A 23,087-nucleotide genomic window follows, 5' to 3' on the forward strand; every position below is an offset into this window, starting at 1 on the left:
TGTACCAACTGGCTGAAGGCACCTGCTGCAGCACTGCCAAGGGGTTTTGCACCTCAGATGTGTTCTCTGTGGGTATCCACATCCATGGTAAAAGGAGGAGAAGGCACAGACAGACAATAAAATGGCTTTGTGCCACCAGCAACAGTAAGGTGTCATTTCAGCAAGCAGAAGTGTCTGGCCTAGTTACGGGCCAGAATGCGTGTGAAGTCGGATGGTGTGAGGCAGGTGTGAGGAGGGGAGATGGGGCCTCTGCACAGCTACTCCTGAAATCCTTGTCATTCCAGGGACTGGTCAGAGTCTGGACAGTGCAGAAATCTGACATTAAACTGCCTTCTGAGAAACACAACTTGTTCAACAGGCAGCAGCCTGTGGTTTGTGAGAGCAATTTAAGCACCCATTAAAAGAAAAAAAAGGAAAGAAAAAAAAAAGCCTTTTTTTTTTTCCCCCTAAGCTGACTGTCACTGACGTTTCACAGGTTTTCAACATAGAAGAGTAAGTATTTCTGGGTATTAAGTCGTGGCCTCGTTCTATTTCTCTTCCCCAGGTAACAGGGAGCAGGTCAGCATTCAGATATGATCCCTTTAAAAACTAACCCGGTCCCGTCCTTTTAACTTCTTCTCCCATGCAAGCTGCTACGGGGAACAGAAGAAGTGACTTAATTGCTTTTACTTAAGCATTTCCTGGTTTAAAAATACTTTCAGCTTTGAAAATCTTATAAGCTTTCCTATCGGCTAACTCCTGAGAATTCCCCTTAGTTCATGCAGGGATTAGGTACGCTTCGCTCGTGAGGGAAGGGGGGGGAAGCGGGAGCAGCGGCAACCAGTCAGAGGGGACAAACTCAGCGAGATAGCCAATCAGAAGTGAACGCTAGGGGAGACAGCCAATCATAGGGCTGGATTCGACGTCCCGAGTGGGCGGGGCGAAGGTGTCGCGGCGCTGAGGGGAGGGCGGTCGTGGCGCCGTGAGGGGCTGAGGTGGGTGACCGTGGTTGGCCTCATGTCATGATACTTACTGGTACCCCCCTGTTCGTAGATTTAAAAATGTTTTATGCTGGCAGAAGTACCTCATATTTCGTTTGCCGAACGTGGTGTTCCCTCGAGTCCTTGGAGAATGAATCAGGGTTATACTTGTGTTCGTTTAAAAAGTTTGAAGACTTCCTTGTGGGCTCACAGACTGGTATTTCTACGTCCCACTTTTTCAGTTTTAAATTGGAAAGTTGGAACGTACCCGGATGCAGTGGGTTTTTTGCTTACTGATTGACACACCCTTAAGGAACTAGTGGTACCTGGAGTGACCACTGAGCAGTTCACTACTTCTAGGTGTATTAATTCAAATTTTGCCACTGGGAGTAGTACTTGCAATTCTATAGCTAATACTTGAATTATCGCATGGTTATATTGGTATAGGGAAGTTTTAGTCAGTGTTACACATCGGTAATGCTAAGGTAATGCTTCTGTCCGCTGCCCTCCAGCACTTAAGGTGTGGTGGATCCGTTCCTCCTTACAAACCTATCCCTGCTTGCTTTACACCAAATCTGTTGGATGTAGATCTGATGGAGGGTTCCGCAGGCTGTCCAAAGGGTTTTCTCTAGCATCTTGTGATTTTGACCCACTGCTTAAAACTATCTACACTCCTAACCTTAGAAGGTTCCCTTCTACTTCGTTCTCTATATGATTTTGTGTACCTTATGGCCTGTTTTGTTCCTTTGCCTGAACCTACCTTTTTACTTCTCCTCCACTACTGTTCTCTGCCCAGACTCCTTTCAAGTGACCAACTACCCCCTACTTACTTTTTCCTCCACCACAGAACTGGTTCAAATTCTATTACATCTATACCTGTAATTGGTATTTCCAAATTTGTTAGGTAGGCAGTTTTAGCCTCATGTCATGATACTTACTGGTACATACATGAAGATTGCTTTCTGTCACAAGTTTCCTTTATGGCCCTACAGTTCATTGTTATTGAAATTCAATTTCATCATACACTTTTTGATATAATTATCTGACTTTCTCTTTGAATCTTCTACCTATTTTCAGTTAAGAAAAAGTACTGTCTTACCTTGTGCAGATCCTAGCTACAATATGTCCTATTTTGCATTCACACTGTGTCTTTAGCTTTGTATAGTTTTTGCCTCTCTCCTGGTTCCCCTCAGAAGCATCAACTGGCTCAGAGACCTGGTGTCAGCTAGCCTATACAGTATCTCCTTTTTTCTTGTAAAACTGAAAACAGGAGGAAAGTCGTCTCACAAATACATGAGACAGTGAGGCGTTAGTAGTCTAGACAGTTGAATTAGTGCCTTTAAAAACTAATTTATAATCCATGAAAAAAGCACTGAATCAGTTAATTTAAGAGTTATTACTTAAGGGAGATAATTTGTATTGCCTGCGTTCACTTAATGGTTCTAGAGGTTTTCTGAGAATTAAACACCAAGAAGCATAGCTAAAAAGCAAAAAAAAAAAAAACAACAAAAAAACAAACCCAGTTCTTTCAGATAAAAATCAAATGTTTATGGTGTGTGGAAGAATACTGAATGCTTTGTATAGCCTTCTGCTACAGGAAATTCAGTCCATAGTGCATGTGCTAGAAATTATGAAGCTATTCATATTGAACCTGAAATTCAACCTCGTCTTTCAACATTTTGAGGTGATATAAAAAGGTTTTAACTGATCCATATTCTGTATGTCTTCCAGACAATTGAAGTGTTGAAAACATCACAAAACAAAATGTTTGCAGCTTTGAAGTATCACTCAACAGACTATTTATATGAGGTATGGTTTTATTGTTTCACTTAAAACTCTGAACTAAATATAGCAGATTTGGTGAAATTGAGAAAAGATGATGCTAAAAAACTGAGTGCACATTAAAAAAGATAAGAACTGCTTTTTTTAGAATTCTCTTTCAGAGAGGTTTTTGTGCTGCACTTTGTGAGATAACATAGCAAAGTGATTACAGGCTTTTTTAATAAAATAAATTTAGGTACAATTTTGCACAGACAGTAAAACATCAGTTATTTTTAGTGTCTGTTGCATTTACTACTATGATTTACTTACCATGCACATACAAGTTTCCTGCTTAGAGCTTTCTTTGGAAAATACTCTATGCCTTCTAATAAATTAAATTAATTACTTTCTGGAGAACTAATCCAGCTTTCTAGCTACTTTGTTGTGTATTAGAATAGTGGTTCACAGTACTGTATTCCTTAAGGATTGTAGGGAAGTTTTTGCAATGTCTTCGATTAAATTCATGGAAGGGAGATTTTTTTTTTTTTCTCCACACAATGACTGTTTTACAACCTCTTATCCCCAGAGTACCCTGTCATAACTGGTTTTTACTTATATTTTCAAAGAAAGGCCACAGACCAAATATAAGCGGAGCAGAGTGGTGCTTTGCCAGAAGAGGCACTTGTAGTGTGTGAGCAGAAGAATGTAGCAAGACATGACGCCGTCAGGAGCTCAGGGAGGGTAGAAGGACACACAGAAGCGCTCCTAGCATGTAGCTGGAGAATTGCAGCCTGGGAAGTGGTCCGGCTGTAGTACTTGAGTTGAACTGCGATCCGTGTAATGAAACATTGCCCACATCCCTTTCCTTAGAGTACAGCATCTGTTCTGTGTAGTTCCTGCTGTTTTCTTAGATTGTAGCAACCAGAACCTCTTTTTCTATTTTAATTCCGACAGTATGCAGTCTGTCGTGCAGTGTTTGTGTGGATATCTTCCCAATGTAGTTCCATTCAGCTTGATCACCAGTTATCTACGAATAAAAAATAGGTGTGTTAGCAAAGCATGTCATGGGCTATATGCAAAAGAGAATTACATGGCTTTTCTTGCCCGGGTTTTGAGGAGGATGGTGCTGACATCAGGACAACTGAGAACTTTTAGAAGGAAATGCTGAGTGACCTGCTGAATGGCTGCTCTGGAGCAGTGTAAATCTTGCTCTGTGGTGCTACCAGGAGGGGTCAATGGATGGGATCATACACTTAAAGGTATAGAGACCTGACTGTGCAAGGGAGATGCTGTGCTCAATCTGCAGCTTCTGGTTCCACTCTTGTGCCTAGCTGCTCCCCTCTAGAAAAAGTTGCGTTGATTTCTCCTCTGTCAATTGCGCTTGGCTAAAGCTTCCAGCTTTTAGGAAATGCTGGATTGCAATGACCTTATATCAAACCGATTCCTACATGTAGCTCACTCACCTGGATGCAGAATTCTGCTCCTAATATATTTGTTATGCACTTATATCAATTCCAGGTATAGTTTTTCCAGCTTCCCTTTATAAGTATCTTTGAAGAAAGGGTCTTTTCACTCACCCTAGACACAAGAGTTACATATTTCATGCTCCTGAGTGTTGTAGGTGTGATTGCAAAGTTATCTTGGTAGTGCAAGGTTTTCTAGTGTTATAAACTGACAGTACAGGCAAACTGAGTGGAACTGGGATAATATCTTTCAGAAGAAAAGTGTGCAGAGACCTTTATATTTTCTTGATAAACAGGGGTAAACGTGCACTGATTGAATGCTGTAGCTTTTAATAATGACGTTGAAAAACACTTTTATATATTTGAGAATGGCAAGAAAGGGTGTCTTTTTAAAGTGAACTAATTCAGCTTAAACTTTACACTTAGAACTGTTTCATTTAAAGTATTTTGTAAAATGCACAATTTTCTTGGTTTAAGGCTATTACCTGTGATGATAGGTCTAGGATGTATTTCTTCCACTTCACAAATATCAGTGACAGAAAACAATTTTAGCTATTAAGCTAAAATTAGCCTCCATGAAACTACATAGTGGTGTTTCAAATTTCTTACTGATCTCTGTTTTATTACTGGTTTTACTTATTTGTTCAGTAGCTTCTACTTCTACAGTAGCAGTAGCTACTTTAACCTATAAGTCCTTTGACAACTTTTATGTGCCAATTCTGACAGCTTCTTTTAATGAAGAGAAGGGTTATCCATAGCATTTCCTGTTATCTCTATTAGGAAATTGACTAGCTGCCCTTTATTTTATGATAAATGCAGTTTTTTCAGCAGTAAGTTCAATACAAATTACGTAGCGTATCGAAGACATAGGTCCAGCTGCCCATAGTTACCTGATTCTGTCTTCTTTATTCAGAATTTGTGAAAGAAATCAGTGAGGAAATGACAGGCTTTGACTGAGGCAAGAGGGACTCCATTGGATCAGATCTGTTTTTTCACAAGAACCTTTTAAGGAAAAGTTGCTACCATGGCAGGAGCTTTTGGGTTTTTTTAAATTAAAATTAACTAGCATTTACAGAATTGTAACTATCCCACAAAGGACTAAATGGAAATGGAAAAAGAATTTGTACTGATGAAGTGACAGTATTTATTTTCATTGCTTCCCATGTGTTTATTTGTTTGTTTGTCTGTGTTGTTTGTTGGTTTATTTTGGTTTGTGGTTTTGGGGTTTTTTTGCCCCTAAGTTTTCTCTTTTTTTACAGGAAGGTTTGAAAAGTACACCAATAGCATGGTTATTCTGGTTGCAGTCCAAGTCAGTGAAATATTTCAAATATTTCTAGTTTGTCACCTGAGTTTTCTAACAGTACAAGCTATATTTGACTTGACAGCATATGTTGGAATGGGTGGGCAGTTCTGGGAACTGAAGCAACACAGCTGAAGTGAAGCAATGGGTTTACAGCTAGAGAAAAGTTTCTGGTCTCATTCATTATGTTCTTCCACATGACTATAGCTAGTTCTCTTTTCCAATATGCCATTTACTCTACAGACTTTTAAAGAACAACAACTTTCTTCTTCTTTCTATAAACTTGTTAAACACAAATGTGTAAGTATAATTTTTCTTTGCTTCCTGAACTCACTGGTTATTCTTTGGTTCTGTGCTCCTTCGTGGGTTTCTGTGACAAAAGAACTGTAAGATAGTGTATTGAACTTGGTATTCAGTGAAAAGTTACTAAACTTGCCACATAGACCATTTCATTCCAGAATTCAACTGATTACTGTCCCTGGCTTTTGGGAAAATGAAAGACTTTAAAACGGCTTTCATTAGCTCATAATGACACATGAAAGAAAAGAGGCATTAGAATATTAAAAGCACTTGAAACAGCAGCAGTAGGAATGATACTAAATTGTTTCTGGTCGGCTTATCCATGTGTCCATTCAGGAGACCATTCCAAGTGTTAAGATAAGCACTTGTAATTAAAGTGTACCTAAGCATATGTTCAATTCCACGTACTCAGATATGTAGATTAAAAGTTAAATAGCAAATCAGGTAAATGTTAGTATCTTCTCTTAAGAAGAAGAAAACCCTTGAAAGCAGTGGGAATGTTTGAAAAGGCTGCACAAAAAGAATGGAACTGTCTCTCTCATGATTTTATCACATGCCTTTTTTTATTCAGAGCATGGCAAGGCAGAAGTTTTCCATCTGGAAATTATCACTTTGCTTTCCTCCCTGTTTACATCAAGATGAAAAGTATCATTTCAATGGACTCTTTGCTGATGATAAGTATAGGAAGCCATGGACTAGAAGTATGTAATCTTAAGTTTAGTTTACTGTAGATTAAAGGAAAAGCTTGTGTTTATCCATAGTATGATAAATATAGTAAAAAAATATTTCCAGGCATAGCATTATGTCCTTTCTTACAGCTTTTGAAGGTAGAACATCTTCATGGCCCAAATTAAAGCAAATGGGTAATGGATATTTATTTGAGTGGCACCATAAATGAGATGATATTTGATTAATTTGTAGAGATCTCTGGATAGATTTCTTTCCAGAGAAATGTTTATGGAAGAAAAGGAATGATCAGAGATAAGTAAAATACCAATTCTGATTAGTTGGGAGAGGTTTGGAAGATGATGCTGAGGTTATGAGCTGTGGCAAAAAATGAGGTCTTCAAATGACAATGATAAATATATGCATAAAAGTGTTTGCATCTTTCTTGTGCATTTGTATTGCCTTTGCTAATGGAAACGAAAGGTGTTGTTTCTTCTAAACTTTACATCATGTGTAAAGTCTAATTTACCTCTGCAATGATTTAATCAATATATAAAAATTAATTTTAGTACTTTCTGCATGACTTTTTTCTCTCCTTTTCATCTTAGTTGGTTCAACACAGAACATGATGGCTATTTCAGTATTGGATCAATGGAAGAAAAGTTCACCTGTGGAGGATTTCTTGGAAAAGTCAGTAACTTTAAGTTAAAAAGATCTGATTTCTTTGATATCACTCAGGTATTTTGCAAATTGTACCTTAATGATGAAAACAGAATATGAAGATGTTTCCTGACAGTAGCAAGTGTGCTGGAGCTGTATACTCTATCAGATAGCTTAGAGATGGGTTTTTTCACTAAAAGTTGTATTGTGTTTTTATGGAGTTCACTGGTCTTTATCTATTTTTTCAATGGTTGTGTAATCTATTTATGACATTGAATAAAGTCTCTGAAAACTGCATGAACATGAAAATAAGCTTCCCCTCTCCTCTCTAAGACAATTATTTTATGTAATATACAAGCATAGCTATGTGACTTGAAAATATTTTTCCATACTTAGAATAGTCTGCATTAAAATATTTGCCATCTTCTAGAAGACTCTTATTAGGACTTTAACGTTGGAAGAGGTGGTCTGTATAGTCTCAAGGGGCTCAGTTAGGGTTTGTTCTATCTATAAAACTGTAGTGAAACCCAGTGATTTCAGTGAAGTTCCAACATGGGCAGTGTTTTAAGGTTCATGGATTTGCAGAGGCTTCATGGATTTTCAGAGGCTTATGCCATGTGATACTTCGGATATTAGTTATTATCAGTACCACATGGTTATTCTTGTGAACTATACTTGTGAAATATACTTATAGCTTCAAAATTAATTTCTGAACTACAGTCAAAATGTTGTAAAATAGTTAATTTTTTTAAGATGGGTAGCAGAGATTCCCCTCTATTGCTGTTTACACATGGAGTTCTGTACTGAATTTCAGAGGTGTACTTATACACTGATTGCTTTTATGAGCCTTACCTTTAGATGACTAGCAAATATCAAGATGATGTAATGCTAAGTATTATTAAAAATATGAATTAATCAATAGGATGCAAAATTGAGAAGTCAGTTTTCTGAAATGAGAGTAGTAAGTACAATGACTGTTGATGAGCTGATTTGGGTGCTTCAGAAATGTCAGCACTCATCAGAGTTACTATATTGTTGCAGTCAATTTATGTGGGTAGCATAGCATTAACACATATTTTAATAAACTATTGTAACTGTTTTGTCCAGATACATGCTTAGCTTGGGAAAATCATGGGGGTTTTCTTCCTTTTGGTAGTCAAATGATTTTCCTACTTACTTGGCAATCAGTAGGGAAGTTTTCTTAATAAATAACAATAGTACTGAAGTTTGTATGAAAAGTTACAGGAAATAGAAGTAGTTTTGTTTCTTCACTTATCCTGTCTTTTTCCTATTGCTCTTACTTGCAATTTCTTCATGGTTTTTGAAACAGAAGTGTACATTTAGCCATAATTTTTGTCATGAACCTTATGACATCAATAGGTTTGATGCTTTTTTATTTTTGTGAAATTTTGTGCTGGGCGTGAACTTAAAGGACTTTTTTCTTGTGGAAAATTTGAACATGTAGTTTGACCATGGATCCAGTGAATAGAGAGAACTCTAATTTCTTCTGATCAACATATTCTTCTTCAGTGAATATGGTGATCATCAAAGCTCTTAGAGCATCTAAGTGCTGTTGATTCACTGTGGAGTCAGGGAAGTTGCAACATTGATTTTGGTACAGCTTAAGCATCAGGTATTTTTTTTCTGTTTTTTAGGAAACCTATCTCCTCTGTAGAGTTTCAGACTAGTAATGATTTAATAGAAGTTATTCCAAGTTCAAATCCTTGCTCTCAGATTGACACAGAAGAATCTTTTTTACTTATGAAGAATGGTTTTAAGGAAGACTCCACCCAAGACAAATATTTCAAGATTTACTATGCTGCTGAATTTAAAGAATCACAGCAAGGTAAAATGTTCAATTTGCTGTTTTCTAAGTTTTGGTTGAGTAATCTTGTTAACTTTTGTAATTTTTGCACATGTTCCAGAGACATCGATGAAATCATTTGGGTGATCAAAAACTTTGCATTTGCGTAAGGTATAACCACTGAAGACAGATTTATTCCCTGGAGAAGCAGGGCTTGTTTTAATAGCTAAAGAGAGATGCAAGCCAAAAGAAGTTTAAGATAGATTTCTTTATGGAGTTCTGTTTGAATTAGCATTATAAAATAGTTTCGTGGGAACATAATCAGTATCCATAATTTCCAGGCACTATGAGAGAACAGAGAGTTATTACAGACAGGGAATCATCCAAGAAGTGAAAGGGAGGTGTGGGAGTAAGGAGACTTCCATATTGGAAAAAAATAAGGAAGAAGAACAAAAAACTTCCTTTGCCCTTCTATATGTATTATATATGTGTAAAATGTCTGTGTAGATACATATGTATTTCATACCGCAAATGTAAGGGATTATGTCAAATTTGGTTATTGCACCACTTCTGTCTCAAGAGAGCAGTAGTTTAAACTCAAGAAATGTGATGGCTTGGGTTGGAAAGCACCTTTTACAGGAGTTCAGCTCCCCTGTAATCAGCTCAGGTTGGTCAGATTCTCCTCCAACCTCACTTTGAATGCCTCACCTCTGGGGAGGGAACTTCCTCACTTCTGGGGATGGGGCGTCAACCACCCAACTTGTTGTAAGAAACTGCTTCCTTATATCTAATTTAAATTATCCCTCTTTAAATTTAAAACTTAAGACCTAAAAGGTCTATCCCTATCTTTCTTATAAGCCTTCTTTAAGTACGGAGAAGCCACAGTAAGGTTTTCCTGGAGCCGTCTCCTCTGCAGGCTGAACATCTGTCAGTTGTCTCAGACTTTTCTCACAGGAGAGGTGTTCCTTTCCTCTGATTGCTTTTGTGATTCCTCCTCTGGACCTGCTCCAAGAGGTCCATGTTTCTTTTTCTACTGAGGACCCCAAAGCTGGATGCAGGGCTCCAGGTGGGCTCTCACCAGAGCAAAGCAGAGGGGCAGAATCCCCTCCCTCCCCTGCTGCCCACGCTGCTTTGGATGCAGTCCAGAACATGTTTGGGCTTCTGGGCTGTGAGTGCCCATGGCCACGTCATGTCCAGCCTCATCCACCAGCACCCCCAGTCCAGCTCACAGGGCTTCTCTTGATTTGTTCATTCCCCAGCCTGTGTTGATACAATGTCATCTTTCTTGAAATCACAGTAATTTGCAACCTTTTTTGTAATTTCTTTTTCTTCATCATTAGGGAATCTGCAATTAGGTTTAGACACGTATGGAAAAAGTCCATAATTCTACATTTAAAATTGCACTGAGCTAAGAACCTTTCTTGGCCAGAACCTCCTTCAGAAGTTCCTTTATCATACTTGAAAGTACAAACAAGGAAACAAAAGAGTACCTTTTGTTTTTAAGAGGAATTATGTAAGAAAAAAGAAAAAGCTAAAGAAAACTAGAGGTTATCATGTGAACCATAGAAGTCTAGACTTCGTTGCACTTTAAATGTTTTAGGATTTAAGTGTAAAGTAAAAGCAGTTATTGTTTTGCTGACATGTATAGTATTTCGACAGTTGCTCAACAATTCTCTTTATGCTGATAATTCCTAGAATTTTTGTCTTGTTTTATAATGTTTTTTCTTCTATTTTGTCAGATTTATGTTTGGAAGAGGAGTTTGTTTTTATTGATAATCTTGAACATTTTTGTAAAAAATTGCCAACTTTATCTGTACTTCAGAGCAGACTACAGTTTTTTTTAGTGAAAGATCCCCTTTTGGATTCTGAAGGACAGTTTTTAACAGCAGAGAATATTTTCAGGTACCTACAAATTTCTGTATAATATTAAACATAAGACCTAGTCTGTGTACAACTATTAACATTTTTACGTTTGTTGCATTTTACCTTTGTAACTAGTTTATGTTTGCAACAGGTAAAGACTTCAGCTTTTCATCTTAGGAAAAAATGAGGAGGATGAAATTTATATGCAATAAGAAAACTGGATTAATTAAATTGTCATTTTTACATTCTATAGGTGTGAAAAGCAATCAGGATATCAGTTTTGGAATACAGAAATAAATGTGCATCTTTAAAGGACTTAGTCCTTCCTCAAACCGACTGATTCCCTATCATGAAAGTATCACTAAATTTGATAGGGCTGGGATTTTGCATATCCTTCCATGTCCCTTTTTTCTCTCCTCTCAGATGTCCTGGCAGTAAATCCATGCACTTGCCCTGTTGAATTGTATTTCTTCAAGTCCAAAGATAAATTATTCTGATGGTTTTGCTCAGTTTTGTATTGCTAGGTTAATTGAATGATACCTATGTCATTATACCTGTGTCATGATATTGAACAAACATTTAAACAGGTATGTTGTATCAAAAATGGGATTAGTATTTTGTTAATGTACTGATTGTGTATATACATGCATAAAGTCTGGCTAAATCTTGTGCTGATTTATGTCATGTCTGGACTACTTGTATTGCTTCCTTTGCACTTGGAAGGGTTGCATGATTGTCAGGCAGGTAAAACAGATTTTAACTGAACCAACTATACCCTTATAGTAGATCAAGGAGGAATGGGGTTGTTTGCCTATTTTTTCAAAGATGAGCCCCAGTCTTGCAATGAATCTTGGATGTAAGACTGTGTGAATACTATAAATAACCAGTGAAGGGAACTTGATCCAAATTCTATAATGACTTTCAGAAATACCAGTAATGGGAGAAAAAAATGCTAGTGTGAAACTTTGCAGAAATAGCTCTGGCCTCCTGACCTGTGGTTGACTAGCAAAACCATGGACCTGTCCAAGGTGGGAGTCCAGATCTCCTGTGCAGCACACAGGAATTGCATTTAGAGAAAGGGATTCAATTAGACAGACTTCAACTTAAAAGTCATGAGCATCCCAAGGCTGGACACAGAACAGTTTGTACTCTGCAGTCTAAAATATTCCTCCAGAAAATAGGGGTGTCAGGGACTGATGAAAAAGTTACTCCCCTAAAAAGTTACGGCAGATTTAGTGCCTGTAACTGGCACAAACACCTGATGAAGCATTTACTTTCTACCTGACAAATCTTCATCCCTGTGCTGCATGTGTCTTTGCTTTACAATGCAAGTAGTAACTTCATTCCTGAGTTTTACTTCCAAGTGTTTTAAAGTCTTTCAGTTAAACCAGGAACATCCTTTTAGTTTTCACTTTAACGAGTAATAAGCACACTCTGCCTTCTTTCATGCTGAATCTTTCCTGAAAATAGGAACAAAAGGTGGCAAAAGAGAAATAAGGCAAATAGATTACAGAGATTTTCTGTCTAGTAAAAAAATTATACATTATTGGAAGAAATTAGATCCACAGCTTTTGCAGAAAGCACTTTTGCATGAGGGGACTTCTGTGCTGGGAGGCTGAAGAATTATAATATGAAGGGTTTATTCTGTAATTGGTTAAGGCAGGTCCCAGTATTAAGCATTTCTACTCTGCATATAATATATTATTTCTTGAAAATTTTTTTTGGTTGATTACGCAGATCAGTACAGCATCTCTTGGAATTGCCTTCTTAAAAAAGGCATGGATTTAGAAAATCTTTTGCCCTGTATATGGCTATGAAAACTACTGCCAAGAGTTTCAGTCTTGGACATTAGGTAATACAAAGAAGTCACTTACTTTCTTTTATGATCTTTTAAAGAGAATGTTTGACTTTCCAAAATGGAGTGAAGATGGAAGAGAGTCAAAATGAATTGCAGGGAATTGAAGAGAGTTTCTGTACTGTATCTCTGAAAGACGAAGAGGTATCATCCTGTTGTTTCATACTATATATTACATTAGTGGTTATTCTATGTTATGCATGTGTGTTTCTTCATCTGTAAGTCATGTTACTGAGTTCCTTTCATATTTGCCAAATATTTCGAGCTTTCATGTTTTCAAGATTAGAAAATACTGCTATTACTTGTGGTTTTTTAATTCTTGGATGCTGTTTTTAGGAGTCTCTGCTCTGACAAGCTGTTTGTCCTGGTACCCGATGTGTTTGCAATTTTATGTAGATACTTCTTACTCTAAGAATAAAAATTAATTGGAGCAGGAAGCCATGACACGAGCTTGGGAAACAAAAGTCTACAAGACATGTTCTGGGATTTGGTTTTTTTTTTTTAAACTTGTTTTTTTTAAGGAAGTCAAATCTACTTTTTCCTCCATTTTTCAAAATTCTAAAATACAAACTTCCATTAAAATAAATGTGGATTGTACTTGGTTGGGAACAGTAAGTTAAGACACACTTTTTCCACTCCACTGACTCCATCTGAAGTTGTGTAACATTGTATTTTGCCCTGTATTGAGCAAAGCTTCGTGTGTGCTGCGTAAATGTCAAATGATTTCTTTCCTAAGAGCTCTTAAATAAGTTCAGAATTAAGTTATTTGAAGATTTTAAGAAGCTTTGACTGTACAGTCATATAAAAGGAAATTTACTGGCCATTCTGTTGTGATTAATATTTTTTCAGTATTTCCTGTTGCCTGTTGATTTAGAATTCGGCAAACCTAACAATGGCAGATCTGATTGTGTTAAGATTCCATCATACTTGCAGCTAAAGGAGGTGTTAAATTTAGCTCCAGTCACTGTAGGTGATGAAGACCTTTGCAAACAAGTGATCGGAGAAGGTGAGGGTTGGTTTTCTTTAGTGCTTGACCTGATTTTCCTTTCATTTGAACATATTTAACACAATCAAGTTCTTTTATATTGAGTTCACTTAAAAATTGCTTCACAGTTTATCAAATGAGAATTTCTGTGGATGAGACAGGACCTGTGTTACACCCAAATTTCTGGTATTAGAAAGGTCCCCTTGAAGGGTAGTAAACGACTTGCCATTTGACTTAGTCCAGGGCTGTGTTGTAATCTTGAACACAAATGTAATATGAGCTGTGATTTGTGATATAAAATCAACATAGCTATAATAATTTGGTCTTGTGCTCTCTAATATATTTTTAAGTTTACTTTAAGAGACATCCCTAAGAGGATTATATGCAGAACAGTCATACCATAAAAAAAAATGGTTTTATTGCATTAATTTGCATTAATTGCAAACACAAGAGCAGATTTCGGGGGGGAGGGGGGGGATGGTTAAATATTTCCATGGATAACACCATTATTCTAAATGACAGTAAGAGTTTCTTTAAAGGAATTTTAGAAAAATTACTGAATGCTTTTAGACTACTGATAAATATAACTTTGATGACAGTTATTGGCTAATGGATTGATTTGTATGACAATATTTTGTTTAGTTAAAAGAAAAAGGCATTGCCTGAGGGTTGGTTTTTTGTTGGTTTTTTTTAAAGTCAAAATAAATGATTTTCCACTTTTTTGGTGGACAGGAAGCAGCTCAAAGAAGGAAGCGTAATGCTTCTGAAGATGGAGGATGTGTGCTGAATTCTGTGCCTCATAGGGCAGCAGTTTGAAGTAAACCAGTCTCTTACTGAAGACAGAAACAAAACTTTTAAAAGTGGATATTTGACTAAAACAGTTTCATGTGCATTCCTCTGATATATTTATTATGTGTCATGTTTCAAGCTGAGATTGCAGAGATTTGAGGATTCCTTATAAAATTCAACCTATTGTGGGTGGTTTTGTTTTAGTCCATTTTTGGTAGCAAAAGAATCTACATACACATACTCCTAGTAAACTGTATTTAGGCTACTTAGTTGTTCTGGAAATCATTCTAGTAATAAGATCTTGGGATAATTCAGATAGTAACCATACAATATTATAGGGGAATTTTTTGTCACTTAAGGGACAAAACTGAGCACTGATCTAATCAGCTAAAGCATCTGGGTTTACTAAGTGTGACTAATTTTTCATAACAATATATCATGGGGGTTCAATAAAAAGACTGAAAGGTCTGACATGAAAAATTAATAAATTGTTCATTTATGGCACCTTTTAAAATCTGTTTTCAGATCTCAAAGCAAAAATTACAAACAAAATAGAAATTTCCAAGTATTGTACCATTCCACAAGAGGTTTGCTCCAGTATTAGCACAAGTATGTTGGAATTCTGTGCATCAGGTAGGAAGATCTATATAAAACAAGGGGTGATATTTAAGATAAATTCTTCAAGTATTTTCTGTAATATTCTGTTTGTGGGAGAACATGTACCACATAGGTAAGATTCACTTTGTGTAACCTATTTTTTTTTTACCTGCACCATAAGGAGGTAGAAGTGCCATACTCCTTTCTAGACCTTTATAGTCTAAACGCAAGTAACTTTACAATTCCTTCATGTTGCTTTTGCCAGTAAGCAATGTCTATAACTTTTGCACTTTATTTGATTTTTAAATATTTTTAAGTCTAGCAACTCATCTAAGTTTGTTAAAGTCTGATATAAATGCTTTCAAAAGAGGGTGGTGGAGAACAATTCAGGTAGCAGCACTGTGTTTGTAATTTCTAGTGATTGAAAACTCCTGTGTAGACATCCTGTTTTGCAAATGGTTCAGTAATTACGTGTGATTGGGAAGTTAAGCCAGAGCTGTTTTCTACAGAAATGAACTCCAACTATTAAGTATTTGCTAATGTGCATTGCATCCTTTCTTCTCCTGCACTGGCATCAGGAAATACACCCTGTGTGTTCAACTTTATTAGGTTGAAAACCCAAGTCACCATCAACCAGTGCTGAGCAGCTTTGGTGTCTCACTGCTCAACCTAGTCGTCCAACCTTAGTAAACCTTTTTTCGAGTTCCAGGTGTAAATTTTCAAAATAATGTACAGTCTTTGCCAGCCCTACTATATTCACAGCTAAATTCTGGCTGACTAAGTGAGGCAGAAAAATGGCTGTGCTGATGACATTTTTCATCTTTCATTTAATGTAGAATGGCCTGCAGAAAGAGTAACATTTACCAATAAATGTAATCTGAGCAGAGTGTCAATACATGATGATATATATATGTCTCATCCTAATGTATATACTGTCTATGAAAAGATCTGTCCATTGTTGTATTGGACAGTAGCAATATTATCCATCAGTGCTTGTTCACTTGATAGTTTTCCATACAGAAGTTACTAAAATACTCAAGAAATGTTGAGCTTTCTCCAGACCAAGGCCTTTCTTATTGACTTAGTTTGAACAAGTTTTAAATTTAGCTGATAGTTGTCCCCTGCAGGCTAATAGTACTAATAGTACCATGCTTTAGATATTATATTTAGTGTGATTCTGTTTGGAACAATCATATAATTTCAAAGTGTCTGATATAAAAGCTCAATGCAAACACACCAAGTTCCACCAAGATAAAATTAAACTTATTTTACATCTGGAGATTATTGTCTAGCATGATAAACTGTAATCTGTGTCTAATCAGCGCTCTGACTGCTCTTTAGTTCTAAAGCTTAAAAGCAGGAGGAGCTTAAGTGCATTAGATCTGCACTCTTCCCCTGTATGTAGTACTAATAAATTGACTGTGATCTTCTCTAGGGTATTGTCCATTCTTCTGCAGTAGATAAGAAGTCAAGCCGTCTTGAATTGTCTTTTAAAGAAGGTGGCTGTGTTAATCTTTATTACCAATTGCTCTCTTAGCTCTGGTGTTGATTGGGCCACAATCAGTTTCCATCTTTTCTTTTCTTTTTTTTTTTTTTTCAGGATAGACTCAGGTCTGTAGGATAGAGACCTACAAACATGTGCAAGCACTGCCAGAACGCTGTTTGATGGCAGAAGTTTCTGTATTGGGTGTCAGGTTTCAGCTGAGATACCTGATAGTCTTCTCCTTCTAATTAATTTTGATCTTTATGAGTTACCAGAAGTGAAATATGTTTGCTTGAATTCAGTGAAGCAGTCTTTCTCTAGTCACTGAATTTGTTTAAAAAAGGCATTGAGAGACAAGATAGTTCTCTGAGGCAGCAATGTTCTGAGAAGGGGAACGTTACTCTGAGTGTAGGCAGAGTTTAACTAATGTAGCTGATAAAGCTTTCCAGTCTCAAAGGCATAAATAACTAGACAAGAACAAATATTAATAGTATTGCTCAAAGAGAAAGAATAGTTCTCTTTAAATACATCAGGTATTTTTGCTGTCCTGAGACCAGCTTCTGTCCTGTTCAAAGTAAAGTCCTAAAACTTTGCTTCTCACAAAAACTGAAGTTCACAGCATGAGTTCATGAAACTTTTTTGTTCTAAGTGGGAAAGAGGTTATACTGACTGGAAATATGTTGCTTTATTTTATACCCACTTCAATTTCTTACTTTTTTTTTCCTGTGTTTCTGATATGTTTGTGTCCTCTGGCTTTCTATCACTGTTCCTTACCCTTCCTGCTTAACAATCAGCTTGTTAGGTCCTTCAAGGAGAAGCTGTGAATAGCTGGACAGGTGACTGATTCAGAGGCTGCTTTGTGCCAATTGTCCAGGCAATGTGGATTTGATGATTGCTTCTACTTGCTGCCTGGTGGAATGAATAGGGAATTCATTATAAGTGTTTTTCCTTGTGGAGGCACTGATATATTCACAATTTTTTGCCTTAGTTTTCACAGAACATGGAAAAACTGTGGTTTTTGTGACTTCTACTTTTTGGTTAGTAGAATGCCAGAGAGATTAATACCAGGGCAATCATGTGAACCACCAAAATCAATGAAGTTGCAAATTTGTAATAAGACTTGAATAAAACCCAATAATCATTAATATGTCCACAATTAATATGAGTGGGAGGAAGAAAAAAAGAATGTTTAAAGTTATTCATAGAGGACTTTTAACATACCAGGTTTGTTTGCATACTACTTTAAAAAAAAAAAAACCAAACATGGTGTTGTAATTAATTTCAGTGAGCATCCCTAGAAATTTCAATGAGAACTAATTCTGCTTGAAAGAGTATTTTCTTTCATTAAAATCCTGACTGTTTTTTAAGTTCCTGAGGCTGTTCTTACAGCAACCACAATATTGCCTATAGTCTCTCTTCCAGTTAATTAACTTAATTTATGGAGGAATTATCTAAGAAGGGTGACAGGCATATATATCAAAATCTCAGCTGTGGTACTTGGTGATTTAATTATAAAAATAACCTTATCTATGAAGTGTATGTACCCAGAATGAACTACATCAAAGGAATGTGATCTACTATTGTTCTATTGTTTCCTCAAACTGTCTGGAAATTAGATGTGAAGTATTTGGGGCATATAGCTTATTGAACTGTCCCATGAAAATATTTTCTATTTTAGTCCAGGACTTCACTTATGTAAGATTCATAAGCATGTGTATTTCATTCACAAGTAGCTTTGTGATTTTGATTTTTATTTTTGTTTTGGCTGGGGCTTTATGCAATTTCCAGCTGAATATATTCCATATTTGAAAGATGAAATGGAAGTGCCTTTAACTCCTCCATGCAGACAGCAAAGATCATGGGTTAATTTTCTGTGCAGAGGACTTCAAGAAGAACCTATTTCACTCTCTGGTAACAGGTAATGAAACCTTGGTAGTGACCAATTCTGTCATAAATCCTCAAAATTAATGAAAAAAATAACTTCACTATATTTATGAATTGGTACTTACATTCTTTGAGCTGCATATATATTGTATTTTGTGTGAAAGAGTGATGGAATGCATAGTCCATATGTTTGGTTTTCTAGAAGAGCCTGAAAAAGGAAAGGAAGTTGCCTCTTTCTCTGTGGGGATTTTATAGCCTGAAAATCCAGTCTTGTTTTTGCAGTAGGCAACAGTAAATATTTAAAGTATTTAGCAAGTATGTGTATGGACATATGCTTGTATTTATACCTGTGGCAAGCACATATGTTGCACAAGGATCACCTGCAAAATGTCCAGAAGAAATATAGTAAGAAGATATTGTCTCTTTTGGGGATACCCTCCAACAATAGATTTCAGGCCTTTTCATGTGAATATAGGATTAGGACTGCTCCATCTTTTCCTTCTCATCTTATTTGAAACTAGCATTTCTTGCCTTGCCATCTTTCTAACATATGCAGGAAGAATTTCAATATCCCTTTGGGACGGGAGCCATGGTCTAGACAGAATTTTCATTCAGTGCTGCTTTACTTCATGACCCAGCCTTAATGGCTCCTCCTCTTACTCTTTCCTGTCTTTGTCATATGGATAGGAAAAAAAAATACATGAACGAGTGAAAGAATGAATGAACTTAAAATTTAAAGACAAAGTATATCTTTAAAAGATAGTTTTATATAAATCAAAATTCAACAGATAATGCTGCTAAACTTCATACCTGCGCATTTTTTTTATGTTCTTCATAGTATTTTGATTGCAGAGCCCTCTAGGGAATTCTTAGAATCTTTGATATGGCAATCAGAGAAGTATCGGGATAATATGAGCTCTCTTTTGCTTGTCGGTAAGGATTTCTAATTGATGATCAGTTTCTAACTGACGTTTACAAGTTCCATGTGCATGCAGAAATATAGCAGAAAAGATAATGTTATATTACAGAGCACATATTTCAGCCATTGAAGTTTATCCAGTTACTGTAACCCTGTGAAGTTTGTATTATGTGATTATTTTACTATATATAAGAAGTTAAAGTATAGGCAACACAGAAGTTGGTACGCCATGTATCCTTCTATGGAGGTAATTTGAATTAAGCAAGAGTTTTATTTTTTTTATGACAGTGCTCACTACTATTACGTAAAATAACTAATAGCTGAAATCTGGTAATCTGTTTAACTCATTCCTGTGTGCTATTTTCCTTTAAATAATGTTTCAAAATATGTAGCAATCAATATAATAGTACTGTTAATGGAAAATAATATTGTAACTTCCCAAGAGTAGAAGACAAGCAGAATACACAAAACCAAAACAGGCTGCTGGCTATTCATGAATGTGCCAGAACATATATTACTACTATTCTTTCATTTCACTTTATTTGCCTTCATTTTACAAGTCTCAGGATTAAGTTATGTATATTGACTTGTTTTGTTGTCCAGTTCATTTGTACATTGATTTATAGTTGAAAATAATGTATGGTATGCTCATTACTGTTTCAGTTAATTTTTTTTCAGGTGAGGATTATGGTAAGTCTTTGTAACCATGACAATAACCCACAGGTAATTAACAAGATAATTTGTAATTTTAGTAATGCAGCTACACATTATTAGATTTGGAAAAAATATTTAAACCCTCACCCCTCTTACTCACAGAACTCAGAAAAGCACACTTCCTCTGATAATGTTAACCGCTTTGCTCTTAAATCTCTTGATGATGGACACAGAGTTACAAATGGAAGTGTGACTAATAGATATGTGCAATAGGCCAGATGTACTTGGGAGCTTTCATTTCCAAAAGGACATTCTGTTTTCATCTTTCTAGATGATTGATATTATATGTTAATTTCTGGTTGTTTTGTAGAGCGTCCAGCTGTTAGCCTTGCACATCAGCATCATTCACTGAGAGAACTGCAGAAAATGATGCCACTTGAGGTTGAAGCACCAATGCTTGGCTCACTAGAGGAGGGCTGGTTGCTTCATAGGGGTTTACATCCAGCAGTTGTAGAAATTTTGGAACAATTCAATATGGATGGAAGTAATGCAAACAGTCTGCTTCCTACAGAAGTAGAAACATTCACACAATTTACATCATATCAATTAGAAAGTAAGTATCTTCTGTTTTTAAAAAAGTGATAAGAAGGGCAAAGATAGGTACTTAAACAGAGAATCACACAGGGAGTTACAGATCTCCAAGAACAAAGGAAATTATTTTTTTCTTAAGAACAAAATGTTTTACATTAAAATGAAGGAAGGGCACTACTGCAATTAAGGTGTACTTTCACTAACTTAGAAGAAATTGGAAGAAGAAAAGTGTTGAACTTTACAAAGTCTTTTTTTTCTATTACCGTACAGATGAAGAATAGCCTCCACCAGTCATTTTGTAATAAAATAGTTTCATACAGAAGAACTTCTTAAGTAGTAGTTTTGCTTTGGAATATTTTAATAAAGCAGATATTTACATAGCCCTACCTGCATAAGGTCAATGTGGAGGAGTATGTTACAGTGAAAATTCCTTATTTTGTGATGCTGTAATGGGGTTTTTATGCAGACTATTCCAAATTTGAACAGCTCATGACTTCAGAATTTCTCATGGACGTTTTTGCATACTTGTAATCAAACCTCAACAAAAAAAGCAAAAAGTTATTCAGATTCTATTGTGTAACTATGGCCAGACTGCAAGGCACCAGTTGTGGTTGTAGAACTCCAAGGATTGACAGTAACATGATATATTGTGAAACACATAGACGCTGCTCATGCAAGAACATTTCTAGTTAACTGCTTTTTACATTCTTTAATTGTTTAGCTACTGTGTTTCAGATGGATATGCAGCCACAATGCAAAAAAGTTGTAGTTCTAGTGAAGCGTATCTTCGGAGCAAACTGTTTGCATTCTTATGTTTTCCCTCTAGAAAACAAAAACTGTCAGTTTATCTTCCTAATGAAATGTATTGCATCTCACTTTCTAGAAATCTAACATCAGTAAATCCCATGTAGATGGTGAAAACTTCAAACAATACCATGGCCTTCTGTATCGTAATATTGTGCATTTTTACTTAGGACTAGTCAGTATAAGTTTTCTAAAAAGGGATCCTAGTGGTCTCAAAAGGTACAGAGAAGAAGTTTGTAAAAATGCCTTCTCTGTGAATCATCCACAGTCCTTAATTCCAATGAAGAGAAAGAAAAGAAAAAAAAATCTGTGTTGCAGCACATAAATTAAATTGTATTTTTTAGGATGGCTTGAGGAGAAGAATTCTGTGACAAACCAAGAGCTGCTTTCTGCTGGAAGACATCAGTCAGAGAAAGTAGTTAATCCTGACTTGTCACTGCAGATTCAAAGGCAGAACTTTGCCCTGAGTGGTCTGTCACCTGCCAAAATTCACAGTACAAGTACATCTGTGGCAGAGCTTACTGGAGGAAGCATAAGCAAGATTAAGACAGAAGAGGCAATTTTCTTCTTAAACCAAGAAAAGAAAACCCTCAAACCATCTGAATCAGACAGCTGTAAAGATGTGTCTTCTAAACTAGACAAATCATCCTGCAGTGGAAAGTCTGCATCACTTGCACTCGTTTCTAAATGGGCCAACGATGATTCTGATCTGAACAACTTTATTATGATGAGATCTAAATATACAGTCATCCAAAGAGAGGAAAAACATTATGTAGATAGACCTGAAAAAGGTATGAGAACCAGTTTATTCTGCCATTTTTTCCAGATTTAATTCTTCTCTATTTCACCAGTTACAGCAGATGCTAGTTCATCCTAATCAATTATTTGAAATTGGCAACTTTTTTATGGTCTTAAATGTAACTGAATTTTTTTGCTAAGTATCTTACCTTTTGTTGTTTTCCTTTAGATACATTAGAGGATTTTTGTTGGTTGGCTTACTTGGGATGAGCTGGAGCCGGGGTGGGGGGGAGGGGGTGCTTTTTTTTTTTTTTTTTTTTTTTTTTTTTTTTTTTTTTTTTTTTGAAACAGGATTTTTTTTGTTTTGGAAGTGATATTTCATAAAATAAATATCTGAGTTTATTCCTATTCTGACAAAGTAACTGTAAATGGTACTTCAGGAGATCTCTTCCATCCATATGTTCTAAATTGGATCTCCTGGCCACTTAGGAAAAGTAGTAATCCTCAAATGCATTGTAGTTATCAAAGGGCAAATATCAGTAATTACTTCTGTAGCCTAGGAAATGAACAGGAATTTTTCATTTGAGCCAGTAATGTTGGTGCAAAACCCATCAAATCACCAAACAATGCACCAGAACAGATAATAGGGAAAACAGAAAATTGTTGGTAGGCCTGTTCTTGTTGATGGCAGTACTTGGGAAAGAATATCAGGTTTTGTGTTCAGCATTGAAGGGGTGCAAAATAGCAGAGAGTTAAAAAAAAGTAGAACTTTCTTTCTTCTTTGTTTTGAAAAAGAAGTATCTGTGACGTAAAGTGGCATGTAACAGTGGCATAATTATATTCTGAAAAGTGAATTTGGAGGTATATGTAAAAAAATTTTTTTAGAAACTTTTTGGACTTGTATGGGAGAATTTTTACAATAGCTTTTATCTGTGTTTTGGTTAAATATCCAGGCATTAAAAAAAAAAAAAACCAAAATCAAACAGTTGTTACATAAAAGCCTCAGCAATAA

At 36.1% G+C, this 23,087-nt stretch overlaps 1 protein-coding gene across 1 annotated transcript in view; it reads left to right on the forward strand.

The window, feature by feature from the left end:
• The first annotated feature begins 1,762 nt into the window (after nt 1–1,762).
• SHOC1 (shortage in chiasmata 1) overlaps nt 1,763–23,087 on the forward strand; it is a 46,291-nt gene continuing 24,966 nt past the window's right edge. The window contains exons 1-13 of the mRNA XM_041400196.1: nt 1,763–1,812; nt 2,720–2,768; nt 6,355–6,484; nt 7,058–7,139; nt 8,765–8,955; nt 10,653–10,815; nt 12,673–12,775; nt 13,481–13,637; nt 14,931–15,038; nt 18,274–18,403; nt 19,208–19,302; nt 20,313–20,555; nt 21,682–22,128. Of these exons, the coding sequence (XP_041256130.1) occupies nt 2,724–2,768; nt 6,355–6,484; nt 7,058–7,139; nt 8,765–8,955; nt 10,653–10,815; nt 12,673–12,775; nt 13,481–13,637; nt 14,931–15,038; nt 18,274–18,403; nt 19,208–19,302; nt 20,313–20,555; nt 21,682–22,128 (1,894 nt within the window). The 5' untranslated portion in view covers nt 1,763–1,812; nt 2,720–2,723. The remainder of the gene's footprint in view (nt 1,813–2,719; nt 2,769–6,354; nt 6,485–7,057; nt 7,140–8,764; nt 8,956–10,652; nt 10,816–12,672; nt 12,776–13,480; nt 13,638–14,930; nt 15,039–18,273; nt 18,404–19,207; nt 19,303–20,312; nt 20,556–21,681; nt 22,129–23,087) is intronic.

The sequence above is a fragment of the Onychostruthus taczanowskii genome, unplaced genomic scaffold (assembly GCF_017590055.1).
Source record: "Onychostruthus taczanowskii isolate IOZ18803 unplaced genomic scaffold, ASM1759005v1 scaffold174, whole genome shotgun sequence".
Taxonomy (NCBI): domain Eukaryota; kingdom Metazoa; phylum Chordata; class Aves; order Passeriformes; family Passeridae; genus Onychostruthus; species Onychostruthus taczanowskii.